The 21847-nt window shown below is 44.3% G+C and overlaps 1 protein-coding gene across 1 annotated transcript in view; it reads right to left on the reverse strand.

Moving 5' to 3' along the window:
* LOC145401335 (uncharacterized) overlaps window positions 1-21847 on the reverse strand; it is a 52957-nt gene that overhangs the window by 10461 nt on the left and 20649 nt on the right. Inside the window, exons 2-5 of the mRNA XM_080273660.1 lie at window positions 4913-5034; window positions 3454-3587; window positions 1060-1438; window positions 676-990 (exon numbers count right to left, since the gene is read on the reverse strand). Of these exons, the coding sequence (XP_080129786.1) occupies window positions 676-990; window positions 1060-1438; window positions 3454-3587; window positions 4913-5034 (950 nt within the window). The remainder of the gene's footprint in view (window positions 1-675; window positions 991-1059; window positions 1439-3453; window positions 3588-4912; window positions 5035-21847) is intronic.

The following is a 21847-nucleotide window of genomic DNA, read 5'->3' on the forward strand; positions in this document are numbered from 1 at the left end:
ATATCCTCATCATCCAACCTCACTGCACACTCTGTGACTTCATTCCTCTCAAACACCATAACTTTACTTTTGTTTACATTAACTTTCAGCTTCCTCCTCCTACACACTGTCCCAAATTCATTCACCAAACCTTGCAACTCCCATTCATCTTCACTCAACAATACTGTATCATCAGCAAACAGCAACACCGGAAGCTTCCAAATCTCACCCTCATTCATTAGGGCCACCCCGACATCCACTGCCCTACCTTGTACCTCCTTTACGACCCCATCCATATATATATTAAACAGCCATGGAGACATTACACACCCCTGTTTCAGTCCCACATTGAGATCAAAGAACTCACTCAGCTCTCCATCCACTCGCACCGTAGCCCTAGCTCCCTCGTACATACTCTTCACAGCACTCAACAATTTCCCCTCCACTCCATATATTCTTAATACCTTCCACATCCCTTTCCTATCTATTCTGTCATAAGCTTTCTCCAAGTCCATGAAGGCAGCGTACACTTTCCTTCCCTTCTCTAGATACTTCTCGACTAAACATCTTAGAACAAATATATATATATATATATATATATATATATATATATATATATATATATATATATATATATATATATATGAAAGCAATATTATACGCACATTATACCTACGACCTTTAAAAACACTTTACCTGGTATTGCTTACGGTTGCGACTTGTAATACGGTGTTGATTTTGGTTGTGCCATCTGCTGCCGATGTCGTTCCTCTGTCTCGCAGAATCATCAGGACTCCTCAGGCTGTTGCTGAAACTTTGACGCTTGAGCTTCTTGTCTTTCTTCAAGCCTTTTTTCTTCTTAACCGGTCCATTTTTGCTGAATCTCATCAAGGTAGGCTCACCGACGCCAATTATTCTGACGTCTTGTAAGCGTGCATGGTTGGTCACTACTCCATAGGTGTTGGTGTCAAAATCGTATAGTAACAGTTCACCATCAAGCAAAATCCCCGGCTCAGTATCCGTGGTTTGATTGAGGTGATGGTGGGAAGCCTGGTTGAGGAGCTTATAGGTTTGGTTGACGTTGAAAGATGTTTGGTTGGGAAGGCTGTGAGACGTCTGGTTGAGGAGGTTGTAGGAGGCCTGGTCAAGATGTCTGTAGAAGCGACGTCCCAGAGTACCGGGATGATCCTGCTCATTCTGCCTCCTCTTCAGTTGATACAGGCGACGCAGTTCCTTGATCCTCTTAATTTTCTCCTCTCGGTCTACGTCCGGTGAAGATGGGCGATACTGGCGATGTGGGGTGGACGCATGGTTTGTGTCCTGCGAGTCCCCGTGTCTTGTCCTGCTCCTTGACCTGTCTCTGTGGGGACGCCTGCCTCGTGCCCTCTTCACGTACTTGATGTCTATCTCAGAGAAGGTGGTTGTCCATACTCGGGTTTTAGGTGATCGACCACAGAACCTGAAATATAATTTTTTTTTCCCGTTTTTATTGTTCTTAATTTGTTAAAGGATAATAAATTTAGGATGGTAAGATGACTTAACTGAATACAGCAGTTACCATCTGTGTGTATGGTCTTTTTAAAAGCGTCTTCATTTTTCTTGAACAGAGTAGAACAGATCTCGTCTTTGTGTACAGTTATTTTTAAACTTAATTCCATGCTTAATCGTTTCGTTTTTCGTTTCGTTTTTAAAGGCTCCAACATGCTTGCATGTGTCAGCCTTGGTCACCTAATGGCGGCTCTCCACGCTGCACGATCCATTGCAGCCTCCCTGTTCAGTCCCTTAACCTTGAGGTCACACTTAATGACCTCGTCCCATGTCTTTCTAGGTCTACCCCTCATAACCCCACCCCCAATATTAACACTTCTCACCTTCCTCACCCAATTATCATCCCCCATCCTCTCCACATGTCCAAACCATCTCAATCTACCTCTCCTCATCACAACACCAGTACACTCCAGTCCCATCCTACCTCTCAACTCCTCCATCGTAAACCCAGCCCCTCCAGGCCTTGGACACAGGGATGCACTGCACATCCACCTAATCATTGTCATTTCTGTATGTCTGAGCCAGCGAATATCTTCCTCCTTCACTGCCCAGGTCTCACTACCATATAGCATTACACTCCTAACACATGCTGCATACAAAGACCCCTTAGCACGTAGGGAGAGTCCTCTCAATGTCAGGAGAGGCACGAGCTCCCAGAACTTCTTCCAACCACTTCTCACCCTAGCCACAGAGCTAGCTCCAGCCCCACCTCCAGCACACAACATGTCTCCCAAATAACAGAACTCTTCCACACACTCAAGAGATTCACCAGCAAGTTCAATCCTTTCACGTCTGACAATCTCCACCTGCTCACCCCGACACGCCGTACACATAAAATCAGCATTATCTCGCAGTCTACCTCTGATACCACTACATCTCTTATGCACCCATTTATCACACACACCGCACAAGATGGAATTACTTCCCACGCCCTTGTGGCAAACTGCACATGGCCACTCTCTCTCGTCTTTGACAGTACCGCCACCAACCCTAGATATCATCACTTTTGTTTTATCTGCATTTACCCTTAAACCCTTGTGCCCCATACCATCTCTCCACTTCCTGAACCTTTCCTCCGCCTCCTTTTCGTTCTCTGCAATCAACACCAAATCATCAGCATACAACAACTCCCACGGGAGTCCGTTTCTAAAGTCACGTGAAAGGGCTTCAAGTACCATGATAAACAACATGGGACTCAAGACTGACCCCTGATGCACACCAACATTCACGGAAAACTGATCACTCAAATCTCCATTCATTCTTACCTGGGTTACTCTTATCTCTGCTTCCCTGAACAGCTGAAGGATGGGATAGACTAATTTGTCTTAAAGAACTGTTATGAGGTTAAAACCACTTCCTGAGATATTAAGACTAATTTCGTGCTATGCTGACATGGAAGGTTAAGGTTTAGTAGTAGCACAAGCAGGGAGTCTGTCTGTGTTGGCAAAGAGTTGAACGACTCCCACAAATAAGTGAAGTTGGTGGTAGTATGAGGAGCGGAAGATCAAAATGATACGGGAGGATTAAGTGGAAGTGTGAGGGAGGCTGGCATGGAGTAGAGATTAGTGGAGGTGTAAGAGTTTGAAGGTGTCTTTGTCACTGCTACCATATATGAACTCTAGGATTAGGCATACAGAAACAGGTAGACGCTATATTCTCAGCATCACTGGGCCGTATACTCATCGGCTAAGGAAGCTCCCTCACACCTTTTTCACACTAACTTATACTGTATCTGCACATGAAACTATTTTTTTTTTTTTTTTTTTTTTTTTTTTTTTTTTTTTTTAATGTACAGTATCTGGAAGCAGTGTCAAGGTTTAGATGGCACATAAGTAACGTACAAGAGAGTTTGTCTATGGTGAGAAAGAGAGAGCTGAGGAAAAGGTGCTAAAAAGTCTGTTAACATCACACAAAGACGATCCGTACCTTGCGAGCGGCCTGCGTCTGGTATGGGCGGAAGCGAGGGCGGGCAGGAGGTGTAGGGCGCGACCTGAACACCGTCTGGACCTGGGTAGTCGTAGCCGTACCACCTCTAACCTCACGCCGTGGCCGGGTGGAGCCTGGTGGGGATGCATGGGTGTTGTTAATAATAATAATAATAATAATAGCAATATTATTATTATTATGTTGTTGATTGACTATCGGATACGTTTATGTGAAGCAACAGAATGTGGTGAAAGTTTTCGGTGTATCAGACAGAGCCAGGATTCAGGGGGCTTGAATGATGAGTGAATGGAAGCGTGGCGCGTTGGACTGGGCAAACTTGAGCTGTCTGAACGTTGCCATTCCTTATCCTGCCCTAGGGTGGGAAAGGAGGTCCGGACGATGATGATGATGATACTGTTGTTGTGGTGGTGGTAGGTGGGGGCGCCCACCTCACCCTGCCTTAGACTGGGAAAGGAGGTCCGGATGATGATGCTGTTTTTGTTGTTGTGGTAGGTGGGGGCGCCCATCATCCGCTCACTTCGAGGTAGTGCTGCCTTCTGATGACTACACTGAGTGACAAGTCAAATGGTTTCCTGTAACCCAGGAAACCATTTACTACAGTAGATGGTAACCGTATAACCAAGTGACACCTGGTGGTCTAGTGTGTTAAGGCGCTGCAACCGGATAGAGTCTGGAATGGTTTGAATCCGAGAGATAGTTGGGGTTTATTGCTCATATAATGCCACTCGAGCTAATGAGGATGGTCGCCCATGCCTTAAATGTAGCGACTGAGTAACCCAACCCCGGGCCCCAACGCTCCTGGTAGGGAAAAAAAGAATTAGTAGATGGATTATTATTTTTATTATTATTGTTGTTTTTGATATTGTTGTTTTGTTCTTGGCTAGGTAAGTCATGGCTATAGATAGCTAGTGAAGCTTGTAAAGCTCCGCGCATGCAGCTTGCCAGATCTCTCCTTACGCCTGGATAATGCAAGGGAGGGGCTGAAAGGACGAGGTGGGATGCGTGAAATGAGTAAAGGAAGATATAACACCTTACTAGAGTTACTGACACGAGCTGAGGTTGCATCTACTGACCAGGTGCTCGGTACGGACATAGCTGTGTGTGTGTGTGTGTGTGTGTGTGTGTGTGTGTGTGTGTGTGTGTGTGTGTGTGTGTGTGTGTGTGTGTGTGTGTGTGTGTGTAAGAGATTTGGGGTCGTATTCAAGGTTGCACAGAAGGCAGCACCTCTTCCCTTAGCAATACATTTGTATGTTACACCTTAACAATCTCTAGTTTGCCAAATGTATTACTATGGTTTGTGTCAACAATACACAAAACGATAACGGAGGTGTAATGCGCAAAATAAATCGCCAAGGAAGAGGTGCCATGAAATCACCAGAGGCACTGAGAATACGGGCCTTAATACAGGTGATGTTAGCGTGAACGTGTGGGTACGTACCTTGATAGTCCATTGGCAGGTATTGTGTAATGTGTTGTTGGTGATGCCGGGGACGTTTAGGCCTGGGGACACCACCCACTGCCACAAACCCTCCTTCACTGACACCACACGACGCTCACATCCTGCAACACCATATTTTGTTACAGCACACACCGCAACACCATTTGCAGTATTACGTCTCGCATATTCTAAAACTCACCCACCTTACCCTACGGAACCGGACCTTAAAGCCAAACATTGCAATACCACACCTTGTAACCTCACACTTCAGAAAGCTTACATCCCACAACACTCACACCTGCCCTACACTACACTACTCACACACCGTGCAGCACCCACGCACCATACACCATCCCAGTTTCAAACATAAGTCACACTGTACACCTTAACTTGCACACACTATTGTACATAGCCCATACCTCACCCTAAACCAGACCACACCATACTTCACACACTCCCCAACCTCTCGACGTTATCAACACACACACACACACACACACACACACACACACACACACACACACACACACACACACAGCAAGGACTTTCGGCACAAAAGAACTCTCAACCCATAAGGATACTCACCCCTCTTTAGTTTTTCTTACTTTCCACCCGGTATTCTTCATTGTCCACCAACCCTCTTGTTTCCACTCGCTCTTTCTCACTTTCCACTCAGTCATTTTCCGCCAACTGTTCCTCACTTTCTGCCCACTCTTAGACATCTTTCAATTACTCTGAGCCACTTTCCACGCACTCTGTGTCACTGTTCACTCACTTTTATTCATTTTTACTCACTCCTCGTCATTTTCACTCACTTTTACCCTTTTCCATTTAATCACTTTCTACCATACTGGAAGGAAGGATGGGGCAATGAATGGCTTGGACGATACGTGAATTTCAGGAGGAGAATCAGGTGTCGGTATATTCACTTTTTGTTAGTGAGTAGGCTGTGTTAAATAAGAGGCTTCTCAAAGGTTTCGTGGTAGATGGAAATTTCTCGAATGTTCGCCAACTACCCTATCGATTGCACCACCGCCTTGGAACTTGGTATAGAAGTCGAAGATTGATACTGTGTGTGGCTGATGATTGTATTGTGTAAGGGTGTGAGAGGTGGTGCGGGGAGGCCCCTTCACACCGCTGACCTCAGCTGATGAGGGTCACGGCAACATCATCTGTAATCCACCGTCATTGTGCGTGGAATCTAATCCGTTTGACGAATAGGATTTCTTTTACGTGAACAAATTTGTTAGGTATGAGACTGATTAAGTACCTATGTGCCTCCACAGCAACAAAACAGTTAATTGTTTATATAAGCTTCTGGATATAAACGCAACAGTTCTTTCCCTGAGGTTCAGCAATCCTTCCATGTGGCTCACATAGCCGCCAAGGTGCTAGTATCATGCAGTCTTTTATGAAACATTCTTGATCTTCTTCATTTAGTATTGCTGTGATGGTATTAGCGGAGATATATAACATGTAGGTAGGTCTTGAGAAATATCAGTTATCATGAAGATTGCATGTCTGTATGAGCCAGATATTTTGCGACACAGTTGGGAAGGATACATGTTTGGCTGTCACTGATGGTGTAACGCAGGCATTATATTTCTTACGATTTTATTTATGTGAAGAGATCATCTTCAAGTCAGTGATAAAACTTATCGGGATTAACTTTTTCATTGGTGGTGTCGCACTTGGGATCTTATTCCGGTTAACAGCAGACGATTTTATGAAACTGAGGAAAACCTCTCCCAGTCGAAGTGTTAAGTGGCGCTATGCCTTTAGGACAGTGACTGTTTGCGCAGTGTCAAATGTCTGTAATTGGAGAAGGTGTGTGTGTGCAAGAACCGAAGATCTGGAGGGAGTCACAGGAGGAGAGAAGATTATAAAATGCTGGCAGGAGGTGTATGACTTAGGGTGACAAGAGAGCAACGACCCTTAAGATATACGTTGCTTTTATTGCTTGCAGGAGTGAGGCCCGGGTGGGGAAGAGGGTGGAGGTAGGGGTAGGGTTATGGCCGGGGTTGGGGTGGGTTTAGTTGGGGTGGGGTGGGATTGCAAGCAAGTTGGAGGAGAGAAGGATAGAGTGCTTTTTCAATCAGATGGGAGAGGAGAGGGGAACGGTGAGGGGAGGCGAAGAGGAAAGGGGTGTGGGAATGATGGAGAGGAGGGATATGTGGGAAGAAGATGAGGGGAGGGGTGTGGGATGGAAGTAGAAGAAGGGTGTGAGGCGGGGGGAGGTGGAGAGGGATGTGTTGGGGAAGATGGGATGAGGCGTGTGGGCGTGGGGGAGAAGAGGGTAGCAGGAGTGTGGGGAAGGAAGGAGGGGTGTGGGGATGGAGGGAGGAGAGGAAGGGTCTGGGGAAGGAGGGAGGAGAGGAGGAGATGGGTAATATGGGGAGGAAATGAGAGGATCGGGGAGAAGAGGAGAGAATGGGTACTATGGGGAAGAAAGGAGAGGATGGGTAATACGGGGAGGAAAGGAGATATTGGGTACTACAGGATGGAGAGGAGAGGATGAGCGTGATGGGTTTGAGAAATTCAAGTGTGTGTGTGTGTGTGTGTGTGTGTGTGTGTGTGTGTGTGTGTGTGTGTGTGTGTGTGTGTGTGTGTGTGTGTGTGCGCATTATTTACCTCTTTAGTATCATGATAGATTTTGAATGCTTGCTACCACCAGACGATTTTACTCAGCTTCGGGAAGACTTATAGTAGAAAAAATGTTGGAAATAATGTCCATTATTTCTTCACAACGCGACGTGCCCCTGAAGCTATATAAAACCGTCTGGCAGGGTAAGACTAAGAATAGGAAGTATAAGAAGTCATCGCAAGAATATACTGCTACATCAGTACAGTACTTCAAAACTTCATACCACACAGCACCACACTACCACATCGCATGTCACCACCACATAACCATCTTACTCCACACTACATGACCAACCCTCAGATTTGCTCTCCGTTGCACCACCACATTTCAGATTTACTCGACTTTGCGTCACCACACCATTCCTTCGGTCTACAGTACACTACACTTAACACCTCGTCACACTACACTGCCATCATATTTTACAACACACCAAGGTACAACACACCACACACCTTAAACTACCCCAACCCAGCATATTCTGTCCTAACAGCCCTACCTACCGTATCCGACCCTATAGTCACTTGACCTTGCTTAGTCTAATCAAAGAACCAATATTATCACATCCCATGCTCAGCCGAACCTGACCTGACCTATTTTAAACTAACCCAATCCCAAGCCAACTGAACCTAACCTAACGCAGACCAGTCCATTCCAACCTAACCTATAACCTATCGTTTTCTAGTCTCTCCTACCCTATCCTGACGTAACCTAATCTCACCCACCTAAACCTTAGGCGTAACCAAGGGGTAGACGCAGGAGACACTTGCCCCTTCCTCTTACCACTGCATAAAACAGATGTGGCTGTCATGTTTATGTGCTGAGTTACAATAGAGGATATTAATTAGAGCAGCTGTACCGGATTTTCAAAAAATTCTAACTCAGAACATGAATACCGAATGCTCATCGTTTTGGTTACTCATGTCATTTGTATGTGAACACATTTCTTCCCATGTTGAAAACCTGCACTGTTCATTTGACTCTGGAGCGTAGTTTTTCGTGTATTTTCCCTAGTCTTCTTAATAGTATTCTCACATTAAGAGACCGCAACATAAACTTGGAACCTGGATTCGCGAAATACTGTATATGTACCTTTGAATACAATAATAGCCGCGAACTTCAGTACTTAAACCAAATTTCTGGTGTGCAGTTGTTTGTTTTTATTGTGTGCCTTTCCCTTTGGCAAGATCCTGGTTACACCTCTGCCCAACCAAACCCTTCCTAACCTAACTCGACCCGACCTGACTCAGCTCAACCCAGCCTAAATTAACCTAATCCAACCCACTAAACTAACCTAACCTAACAACCCACCCAAACCCAACCCAATCCAGTCGAATCCAACCCAACCCAACCCAACCTTACCCTACTCTACTCAGCCTAACATTACTTAACCCAACCCAACCCAAGTAGCGTGACTCACCTTCTTGCCCGGGCTGACCTCTCTTCCTGCCTCCATCTGGCTCCCCCTGCAACAGTCATCAGTGCACGGGTCAGTAAACACGGATCAGGAGATAGATTAACTTGCGAGGAATAAGGCAGGGTAAAATGTAGTGGGTTTATCGTAACTGCAAACACACACACACACACACACACACACACACACACACACACACACACACACACACACACACACACACACACACACACACACACACACACACACACACAAAGGTTTCGTTAAGAGTAGGGGAAATAAACATTCTTATCCTACATACATACGCACATACACTGGCCGCTGTACAAATTAACCCCCAATATAATTTAAATAAACATGCAGATGACTATGTGGAATGAACTCCGGACTTAAAAACCGTGGGAATAGATAGACACCCCAACACATCCTTGGTATTAAATTCACTCTTACCGTCCTTGCATATGTAAACAATGCGAGCACTGTGCCTTTTTTTCTTTCACAAGATTTGGTATGACTGTATAGAACATGTACTATCCATGTCCTATACTGTCCTTTCCATGTCATACTGTCCTATCCATGTCCTAAACTGCCCTAGCCACGTCCTGTACTGTCCTATCCATGTCTTATACTGTCCTATCCATGTCCTGTACTGCCCTAGCCATGTCCTATACTGTCCTATCCATGTCTTGTACTGTCCTAACCTACACTAGCCGAACCTAACTAATCTTATCGTGTCCTAACCTAACTTTATCTTATTTGTGTTCCTGTCCTTATCCTGCCCCAGACTCTTATCTTCCTTGCCTATACCAGACACAGTTATTAATGTCAAGCACACCGAAATCAATCTCTCTCTCTCTCTCTCTCTCTCTCTCTCTCTCTCTCTCTCTCTCACATGAAGTGTCTTGACCGTAGATTTTTTCAGTAACCCATTCAACCCAAGTATGTGATTTTTATTTTATTTTCACAGTTACAAGACGAGTTTGTTAAATTTTGAGGAGCCTCGCAGTAGATATGGAATTACTGTAATTATTATACCGTTGAGCCGGAGGGGGGGGGGATCCTTTCTCTCTCTCTCTCTCTCTCTCTCTCTCTCTCTCTCTCTCTCTCTCTCCAATTTCCTGACGCTTTTATTCAGCTTACGACAGACTTGTAAGTGGAGGGGTGAGATTTAACTGAAATAGACACCTTCAGGGCGAGAGAGGCCTTAAGTTGAATAAAATCGTCAGGTAGGAACAAAAATATATAAACTGAAAAAGGACGTCACTCGGATTGAATGGATTATGGCTACGCTGTGCCTAATCTTTCCAGTTCGATAAATTTCACCTAAACGAAATAAAAATCGTTTGGAGACAGCAAGAACATATTACAAAGTACGTCATCGTTTTACATGGGTATGATTAATTTCAGTACGATGGTGTCTTGCATTTCATTCTTGCTTCCATCAGAGATCCGTTTTAAACTCAGGCAGGTCCTTCTGTTGTTCAACGGTTTGAAGCGGTCTCCGTTAGCCCGATCAATATAGCGATGTCCTTTTCCTCTTATTCTTGCCTTCACCAGACGATGTCATTGGTAGGGATTTCTCATAACAAAGAAAAATCATGTGGCTAATATACCTTCGGTAAGTGTAACAGCCGTAGTGATGGCATGAGCCCTGTCACTGCCGTGTTTATTTTAGTCTGGGCGCTGTAGCACGTGTAACCTGAAAGATCTTTGTAGCCCTTTTTAGCTGGGGTGATGAACAAATGAAACTGTCTTGGAGGGTAGATTTGTTTATTATTGCCTCCTTTAGCAAGGCGAGGCGATAAAGCTGATGTGTGTGTCTGTGTGTTCCACTCATATCTTGAGAAGTTGCAAACGAATTTTCATCAAACCTTAAGGAAACAACAAGTATGTGGATGCGCAGAAGTCTATTACTTTTGGTGGTGATTTAATCAAAGGAGACCGAATGTCAGCCGCCATACATTTCTTAAAAATATGAATTGACTTCTTGGAAAAATATGAATTGACTTCTTGGAACCCGGTGACTGAATTCCGTAGAATTTTGCGAATTGTTATCGCCAGCATTTAGCAAGGCGAGCCGATACAATATTTATCGGTGAGTGTGTGTGTGTGTGTGTGTGTGTGTGTGTGTGTGTGTGTGTGTGTGTGTGTGTGTGTGTGTGTGTTGCCAGAATATTTCGTCTTCAAAATTAGTTTGTAGGTAGCTTGTGCCTTAGCCAACAACATATTTTGCTGGGCGATTAGCATTCGGCCCCCGAATGCTTTTGTTTTATTAACCAAGGAGACTCATACCTATCTCATAAGTAGCTAAGCATGATCAAATTTTATGCAACCACAATTTTGTATTTAACTTGTGAATGTGGGCCAGATCCATCAGGTGAAAACAGAATGACTAAGAAAGGCTATAATATATATATATATATATATATATATATATATATATATATATATATATATATATATATATATATATATACTATTGAGAGAGAGAGAGAGAGAGAGAGAGAGAGAGAAGTACCAAGCATCTATCACTCGGGGGATAAGAATGACCTGTCTTAACTCATTCTCTACAAGATTTCTCCCCTAAGTTGTGTTGAAAAAAAAAAAGTATAATTCACCATGGAGGATCTAGTGCACACACACACACACACACACACACACACACACACACACACACACACACACACACAAACGCCCACCCACACCTGAACCGCGCCCTTGACTCTTGATACGGTGCTAACGAGGTGTGGGAGAGGGGAGGGGTATATGGGTGCCAGCTCATATCCTCTCTCTCTCTCTCTCTCTCTCTCTCTCTCTCTCTCTCTCTCTCTCTCTCTCTCTCTCATTTAATCTCGATCTCTACCGCCTACTATGTTGACTCAGATAACGTACAATCTATCCCACTCCTGCAGTGTTTATGTTGTTAATAATAATAGTAGTGATTGGCAGTGTGTTTAGCCAGTGCAGGCGATGGTCACAAAATACTCCGAGCCTTAATCCACAATGTCATTTACTAAGGAGGTCAATAGGATGAGCATGGCGGCTTCTGAAGAGCGCCGACACACTATGAAGGCTCGCTGGGACGTGAGTGAGGCGTAGGCACACAGTGACACACCGCCTAACCTTTGTTCTTCTTCCCGAGTTTCGAACCCATGCAGGTCACCCACCACGACGCACGCACCTTGAGCTACAATGACAGGGGAAGAGTCAACCGCCCCCACACCGCGACTGTCGTGTGTGTGTGTGTGTGTGTGTGTGTGTGTGTGTGTGTGTGTGTGTGTGTGTGTGTGTGTGTGTGTGTGTGTGTGTGTGTACCCTCTGCTTGAGTCCACCTTGACACACTTGTACGCTGACACACGGGCAACACGAGAAGGGGAGGAAGGGAGGGATGGAGGGGAGTGAAGTGGAGAAGAGAAGGAAGAGAGGGAAGCTTAGGGTGAAGTGAAGAAGGAAGGGAAGGATGGGGTGAAGTGGCATAGAGAAGCAAAGTACGAGGAGGTGAAGTGGGGAAGGAGAGGGAGAGTGAAACGAGGAGTGGAAGGAAGGGTGGGGAGATGAGGAAGAGAGAAAGTGAAGTGGGGAGACAGGGAGGATGCGAAGACGAAAAAGAGAGAAGATAGAATGTAGAAGAGAAGGGGGGAGAGAGTGGAGAGGAAAGGGAATGGGTTGGTTGCAAAAAAGATAAAAGAGTGATATGGAGGAGATGCTGGAAGGAAGACTAAGGAAGGGATGGAAGTTGGAAAGCTAGGGAGGAACGGAATAAAGAAGAGGTTAAGGGAGGAAAGGAAAGACGAGAAGAAGGTTGGAGGGGGGAGGAAGGTTGAGGAAGAGAGGAGGAAGTACGGAGTGGGAAGGCTAAGATGGAAAGGAGGTGGGAGGGGGAGAGAAAGCTGAGAAAGGTGAAAGGGAGCCGTGAAGAGGGGAGGTAGAGGCTGCTAGGGATCAGAGGGAAGGGCGGGAAGACAAGAGAGAATGGAAAAAAAGGTAGGGTAGGGTGGAGAGACGGAGGTAGGTAAAGACAGAGGGAGGGAAGGAAAATTACTGAGAGAGGAAGGGAAATGTAGAGGGACAGAGGCAGGAAGGGAGGAGAAGGAAGGTAAGCAGAGGTAGGGAGGGTAGGACATGGTCGAGAGAGTAGGAAGGCGAGACGGAGGTAGGGAGAGGGGAGGGAGGTAAGGAGAGACGTGGAGGAAGGTGAAGAGGATCAAGGGAGGTGAAGGAGGGAGGAAGGGAGAGAAACAGCTGACTGGGTGAAAACAAACAACAGAGTGCATGCGGGTGGTGGGTGGCAGACTATACACAAACCACACAGACCACCATGGGCGCTTTGCATTGGATTTCCCTAAGGCAGTTTTCTTGGTGGCAAAGGGGGCTGCGTAACACCTGTAACTTAGCGATTTATATTGCTTACGACATCGTAATACTTTTTCGTAAGCTGTCGTTTTGATATCGATATGGCTATTATCAGATGTGTTGCATGTACGAAGATATTCAAATTCACAGAATAAAATAAATCACCTAGGAAGATGTGTTACGAAATCTTCAGTGCCCCTTAGAATCTTTAAGCTGGGTTGCAAAACATTGTCTCTGGGAACATGAAACATTCTGGCCGGTTCAGTTACAGATTTATCATGTTAAAAATGTTAGTAATCGTATGTGCCTCTATACCTGGCTGCATATTTTTATCTGTCATACTACCGTGTCGTTGGGTCCTTTCCGCTGTGATGTGAAGTTGTTGCCTGAGTTAAGTGCTAATGTGTTTTCTGAGAAGGAGTGGGAGGCGATTTTCTTGGAGCCAAACGGGTGTGAGGACTGTAAAGGTTAAATACTATACCATTGCTCTGAGGCGTGGGACTGACTGATGCGAGGAACACAGGGGAACAAACAAGTCAGAATGGAAAAAGTCGACAACATAGAGGTTCAAATATTTAAAACAGAGCACCGTATTCTAGTGGGTTTAGGTTCCTCGCTGCCTACCCCTCGGCTTGGATTATTATGCTGTTGTTTCGTTCTTTATTGCAGCATCAGGAGCATAGGGACCCGTGGCTAGGCGTCTCACTCCGGACTTTGAAGGCCAGAATGACAAGTCCTTGGCCTGAGATTGCATAATGTGAACAATATACCAACCACCATTCGGACTTAAACCCTAATAGGTCACATCCGGTTGGAGCGACGTAATACACTAGACTACCAGGCATCCATTTGTTTGCTGTATGGTTGTCATCCGTTGCATCAAATGGTTCCTGGAAATCATTTGGCATCTAAGTCAGTGTAGAGTCGTAAGATAGAACCACATCGAGTGAGTGGGCGGTTGGCGCTACTACCCAACAGCCTTCGTGGGAGAAAAAAGCAGGATGACGACGACAATGACTGTTTTACCTACTTATTCTGTTGTTTATATCTTATTTATTTACCGTATATATTTAGTTGTTTTGTTACGGTTATGACCACTAGTTCTCTAAGTTTAGATCGATACTATAGTCATCAGGCGTGTTGGAATTTCGCGTCATTAGGTTGGAATTACTGAACGGGATGCCAGGGAAGACGGTGGCGTATTGGTTAGCACATCCACCTGACAGCTGGAAGAGCTAGAGCTTGATTATTGGGCCTGTCAGACTGGGAGGCTTAATTTGTTCCCGCCCCCTTCCCCGTTCACCCAGCAGTAGAATTAGGGACCTGGGTGTGAAACAAGTGCTGCAGATTTGTATTGTAGGGGGAAATTGGAACTTCGCAAAGCTAGTGTCGATACGTAAAATTTCGCCATTCATCCTTGGAACTAAATACTATATATAATCTAATGTTTGACCTGTATTCTCATCGGTTAAGGAAGCTCCCTAACAGGTTTTTCTACGTGATTTATTTTGTTTCTTACACCTTGCCGTCATCTTATGTGTTACTTAAGCAATTCTCAATCACCATAATCTACATAAAGAGCGCACAAAACGATATTAGCTAGCCGCATCCAAAAATAAACAGGTAAGGAAGAGGTGTTGGGGAACTTCTTTAATTACTGAGAATACGAGCCTTTGTGTCTTTTCATTACGATGACGTTTCTTATCCACTCAGGAGGTTTCTGAACTTGGAGGAGTAAGATAAATCCCTCTTTAACCTCAGAAATCCCCCTAAGTTGAATAAAATCGTCTGGCGTCGCAAAAATGATGTTTGAATGACGTCATCGGGCTCAGGGAGTTTTGATGTGGTACGAATGAAAAAAAAAAAAAATGAAAGAGAAAATGTCATAATACTGAAGGGAGTATTTTTCACATCCACACGGCATACACACCAAGGTTGAATGTCTGGTAGATAGATAGCTAGACAAATTTTCATTGCGTATAACCCCTTCAGTCTTATAACCTACTTTTCTGGATTGCTCCTACCACCTCCAGACGGTTCTAATGTGCTTAGGAAAGACCACTGGTACTGAAGTGTCTGTGAAGGGCAGTATCTAACCCATCCACTTCGAAAAACCCCTCTCCCCCCAAGCTGATTAAATATACAAATAGTCTTCACCATACTCTTTTCACACTAACTTGGTCTAAAATTGCCATGTCTCCGTCTTGCGTGCTGAGTTTGTAACATTAGATTAACACTAGAATACGATGCTAGTCACAAAGAAGTTCAGTGGAAAGGATGAAGAGGCACAGTATTTCTTCCTCCCTGCCACTGAGCCACCTAAATTAAGATGAAAGAGGAAATTTCTTGCCAAGTTAAGGTGAAAGAACTATAATCGAAGTCTCATAAGCCGAATAAAATCGTCTGGAGGTAATGTGAAATAGAATTGAAGTTGGGCGGGATGGGGGTGTGGGTGGAGGTTCGGGGGAGGGGGGTTAATCCGTGTCTGTGCATACATTATACAACCTGACGGAAATGTTTGGTGAAAGTTGTGCGTAAACTTATCAGTGTTAGTCAGCCAATCTTGCAACCCTGACACTTTGGGTATCAGCCACACCTCTGACCTGCGCCGCGAGACGTTGGGTATATGGAAGTCTCGTGCGCTTACTCTGTTGTCACAGTGGTCAGATGGAAAAGGTTTCTCTCTCTCTCTCTCTCTCTCTCTCTGGGGTTTGGGGTGCTTGTTCATCTCACAGCCCTCGTTAACAAACCATCACTACTTTATTTCTTTGCTGATTGGCTGGTTTGAGAATTACTGTGAATGTGCCTGAGTCTCTTATTTCGAGTCACCTTTCTTAAATTGTTGCTTTTGGCTTTCAGTACTATTTTGTAGATAAAAAAAGGGGGGGGGGAAGGACGGCGCGGAACCACCCGTAGACAGGCACAGAACTGCGAGACACCAGAACTACTATCTCAGTAAAGGGACACGGTTGTTAAGGCTTTGAACGCGTCTACGGTAAGGGGCGAGTTTGAGTAGAATGTGCCCTCTAGCCTGTTATACAAGAGAAAACGCTACTTACATTTACCCTATACGGGGATACTATATCAAAAGCAAACTTTGGACTATGTCGTGCACTTGCTTGCAAACTTGTCTTTCTTGTTGTTGTGTTTGTTCTTGTTTTGGGAGAATTTATGTAAACCATGACAACGCTCGTACTTGCCACGTTCAGCGCGTGTTGACAGGGTTACTCTTTAATTCCCACCACCCTTCCAGCCCACCATGTTCACGTCTTTCTCCTCAACCCACTCATGAGGATATTACAGTGAATGATAATAACCTTTATCAACATCATCATCGTCGTCATCATAATGGTCGCCAATATACTTCCCACTTTTTACCTACATAATCATTTGGTTACTCCCTCCCCCCCCTCTCTCTCTCTCTTTCTCATGCACACACACGTGTATATATATATATATATATATATATATATATATATATATATATATATATATATATATATATATATATAATATCCTGTAATCATCATGGTCATTCTTCGCTTCCCACTAAAATAAAACTTACAGGAAGGTATATGAGTGGTCAAGGAGAGTCTGAATGCATGAATGCACGACCCTCTAACCCCCTCCCCCCCTCCCGTTAAGGGTGTCGCGTCAAGTGCCTGGGACCTGACACAAGTTGGTGATGTGATGGCCCGTGAAGGAGAGGCTAAATCCCAGTGGCCGTGAAGCCCTCAGTGGTACGAATTATTTATGTCAGTCCGTTCCCTGAGGAGCCTGACACGACACTACCTTCACCTAATTTTCCTTAACCTCACTTGGTCTTGTCACATCTATCTTGATCTTCACTGTCTTATCGCAATCTAACCTCATTTTATCTAACCTGCTTTAGTCTGACCTAATTTACCCCGACCATGACCCAACTTATTTTTATCCAATCTCACTCTGTCTTGCTCAGTCTATCGTGATCTAGAATGTATTATCGCTGTGTGACCTAATTTAACCAAACTGAATATAGCCCGACCTGAGCTACTCTGATTTTATCCAACCTCTCATTAATCTGTCCTGATATAAAGCGTCTCAAAAGAACCAAACCATACAGAGATTTATTTAATGTAATCTACCTTAATCCTGTCCAGCGTAAATTAACACATCCTACCCTAATCTGATCTCATCTAAAAACAAATCTAACATACTCTGTCCCTAACTTAACCTTTCCTAACTAAACTTTAATTTTGCCATATCTGTGCATACTTAAACTCTCTCATCTTATCCCAGCCAGATCCACTTGAACCTCCTCTCCCTTAACTCAGTCTACCCTATCCTACCCAAACTCGCTAGCCTAACCTAATCTGTTCTAGTATATTCTTAGCTAATCGTATTTATAACAGCATCGAACTTACCCTAATATAATCCTCCTGTCTTAATCTAACTGATGTTGATGTAATATAACTTTTCTAACGAAGTCTACCTTGTCGTAACCTAGTGCACACTGACCCATCTTCTGGAGAGAGAGAGAGAGAGAGAGAGCAAACATAACCTATCCCAATGCAATGTAACCTATCTTAGCCAAACAGAACCTACCCTTACCTAATGTAACTTGACCTAATTCAAGCTACTTATCGTCCCGAGAGAGAGAGAGAGAGAGAGAGAGAGAACTAATCTTACGTAACTTATCCTAACCAAACCTAGTTTTTTCCTCACCTGACTAGGTTTTGACACACACACACACACGGGGGGGGGGGCGGTCTGCGTGTGTGCATTCTGCGCTACTCCTATATTTTAACTGCGCTCTCTCGTTACCTGTGCACACAACCTGATGGGCGGATCACTGAGAGAGAGAGAGAGGGAGAGAGAGAGAGAGAGAATTTGTGATCGTGTAGTCTTGTATGAACGTTGTGTGTGTGTGTGTGTGTGTGTGTGTGTGTGTGTGCGAGAGACAGAGAGGGGGGGGGGGATGGTGGGAGAAAGGTTTAGGATTAAAAAAAAAAAAATGTGGTCCTGGAGGGAATGGTAGGGAACAGAAGCAGCATTGGAGGCGGGGACGAGGACCTTGAGACGAGAGGGAAAGTGCTGGAATGAATGGGAGGCCAGGTGAGGCAGGGAGGAGCAGAGAAAGAAGGGTAACGTGAGAGGTAGGAAGGGAAGGGAATACAGGAAAGTGAAATGGGGAGGGGAAGGGAATAGGAAAGTGCGAGGGGGAAGGGGATAGGAAAACGAGTCGGGGAGCATGATGGGAGGGAAAGTGGAAGAGGAAGGGAGGAAAGTTGACGTGGGGTGAGGATAGGAGGTGAGGGAGAGCGGGGGAGGGAAGGTGGGAGAGTGAGAGGGGGGAAGGAAAGCTGACGAAGCTGTGGGGTGGGGTTGTGGGGGAGAGAAGAGGTTAGGTGAGGCAGGTAGTAGGAGCAGAACGAGCCGGGTTAGTTAATGAGACATCAAGTAAAGGAAGGCAGAAGCAGCCAAGTTAATGAAACATGAAGGCAGAAGCAACGAAACGTGAGGGTATGACTGCTCGAGTGACACGCTTGTTGAGGATGGGCGTGGGAGGCCAAGTTAACATCGCCCTTGACTTCTTCAAGAGGAGCACGTCGATTAACTCCTTGCCTACGTTGACCTATATATTTAGTTTATTCTTGCTACTTCCAGACAGTTTTGTTACTGTGGAAGAAGCCGTTTGTGGTGGCGAGGTTACAAACGGTCTCCAGTAACCCCTTCGCAGCCTCATACCTATCCCTAAGCGGAGCAAAATCGTCTGAAGATAGCAAGAATTAATGTTAAAATACATCATTAGATTGAAGAGGTTATGCACAGTGAGCAGGAGGCACTGAAGATTACTTGCCAAACATCCCTAGATAGAGATTTAATTCATATGTCATTTATGGAAGGATAAACTCTTACTCTTCAGGCTTGTTAGGCCGAATGAATTACTTAGTAGTTCTGTGTCGGTGATAAGGTTAAACCCAGAACAGTTTACCTTCTTATGATGTGAACGATAAGATGGCCACTATTTTTTCTCCAGACACTTGTACAGCACACAGGCTTATTTTGCTTATCATACATCACACGGGACGACGAAGATGAAGTACATTGTAACACACACACACACACACACACACACACACACACACACACACACACACACAGTCAAGATCTCTTTTGGCACTGGAGGTCGAAGGAGATATATATTACCCTTTGTACTGTACTCTAGATTATAATAGCTACCCATTGTCACACAGTCTCAGGATCTCTTTTAGGCAACACGTTAGGAGCGACGCAGGCATTTTCTTCAGACAGGTGGACGATAAGGAGCATTGATATACTTCCTTATAGTGACAGGTGTGCGATAAGGATAAATTATTGTATATTACTACTACTACTACTACTACTGCTTTAATTGATGTAGCCACTATAACACTCAAGGGATCCGCTGCAACACTTAAAGAGTTCGAGGGACGCTCCGGTCGCACTTCCTGCCATCCTTAGTCGCTCTTGTAGCGGAAGACTTGCGTTGATGATGGCTTAACTCCTTCAACCCAAGAACGTATTTTTTAGTCATTCATTGCACTACAAGACTTTTTAAAATGAGATCTTTCGCAGTGGAGGAGTTTAATGTGCCGGTAGGTCGTTCTTATCCCTTCACTATGAGACGTTTCCTCAGACATTCAGTAAACTCGTCTGTAGATTGTTATTAAAAAAAAAAAAAGTCACACATTGAAAAGCATAATTAATTAGTTGGTCTCTTCATGGTTCGCGTAGCCATTTGTCTCCGGTGAGTTTTTGCCTGCTGAATAAAACAGTTTCTCTTAAACTCTGGGCCAGGAAAGCTTGTAACATTTATGGTGGCGTCAGTTTCTGTTTAACAAAGTAAAATCGTCTGACTTAAACGAAGTAAAATGCAACATAGTCATTTTTTGCAGATGAAAGGATTTAAGGACTACACTTCGATGACGCAGTCTGTATCTTATTCCTGTTAGTTCACAAGCTTTGAGTCAGCTTTGGCGGAGAATTTTCGAACTTGGTGACTAAGATATAGCCTTCATTTCCTCCCCCCCCCCCCAACTACTAAGGCATCCTCTTGAGCTGAGTGCAATGTCTGGCAGTACTGAATATAGAATATTCAGTGACTGCTGTTTCGAAGTGGCTGAGTTTTTATATTGCTAATTGCCCGAGTCAACTTTGCGACCATGGGCGCAGCCAGGGAGGTAGCCCGAGGAGCCCAGACTCTCCCTCCCCCCCATGTGAGGATAAATGAACGAGAAGGCAGTCATTTTCTAATTTATTTTTATTTACTATTAGTGACTGTTTCCTGTGTTGTTCTCTTTATTGTTTAACACTAGGTACATTTTTTAATTTAGCTAGATACCACTAAAATAAATCTCAAGATTAATGACAACCAAAATTTAGGCCCCTCCCGTAACAAAACCCTGGCCGCCCCTCGAGACCTCATCTTAGTGACCAGATCTGGATGCATGTTAACCTCTTTGAATCGGATGATTTTTTTTTTTTTTTTTTTTTTTTTTTTCCGGTTGATTTTTTGTAGTTTTGGAGACGGAGTTTGTTTTCTCCACAACATCCCTCTTTCTCACGCAAAGCTGAATAAAATCGCCTGAAGGCAGAAGGAATAAATGTCATCGGTGTGGAGGGGTTAAACTGAATCACCTTCTGCTTCAGTATTCCTTCAACCCTTCAGTCCGGTGACAGATTTCGGTAGTTGATTCTTGCTACCTTCAGACGATTTTGTTCAGCTCAGGAAAGAGTTCTTGTAATGAAGGGGCCAATGGAAGCTGTATCTAACCGCTTCAGTTTGAAAATTCTCTTCCTGATGTGAATACATCTGTCTGAACGTAGGAACACTAAAGAAATACAGCATCGTAGTGAAATAGTTTCCAAAGTGTTTCTTTCACCTACCAAAAGTCGTTTAGAGGCAGCAACATTAAAAGCCCAGCTTCTCAACTGTCTTTTATAAGTAACTCGAGATAAGTTAACCCAGGGAGGGAATGGAGAACGTTCTCTAGTTCATGAATCTCTTAAACCCGCAGTCGATCTTAACGCCTTCAAAACGTTGACTTTGTATGTATACAGTATATATATATATATATATATATATATATATATATATTGTATATACATACATTGAGAGAGAGAGAGAGAGAGAGAGAGAGAGATTCACCGTATGGAAGGAGAATTGTAGTAAGCAGCAGTTTATGACACTGTAGACGGTTTGTTTTTATCCGAAGAATCTGGACTACTCACACAATCTGAATTGCTTACTAAGTCATGGTTGCAAGTCATTCGAAGAGCTTTCATGAGGTAGGAAAAAGTTCTTGGTGACAAGTCAAACTGACCCTCCAATTACACTACTTGGCCTTCAACAGAACTAAAAGGGGCTGGGGCTCTTGCCAGGTTAAAAGAAAGGAGTGAACAAAGACAATATAATTATGTGGTCTTGCCCCTTACTGCCACCCTGCCTGCATAGTGCACTTCCTCTATGTCAATGGTGGTTGTGAAAGGTGAAGTACACGAGATT

The sequence above is a fragment of the Coenobita brevimanus genome, chromosome 55 (genome assembly GCF_032717465.1).
Source record: "Coenobita brevimanus isolate Jiangsu-jjx chromosome 55, ASM3271746v2, whole genome shotgun sequence".
Classification (NCBI taxonomy): Eukaryota; Metazoa; Arthropoda; class Malacostraca; order Decapoda; family Coenobitidae; genus Coenobita; species Coenobita brevimanus.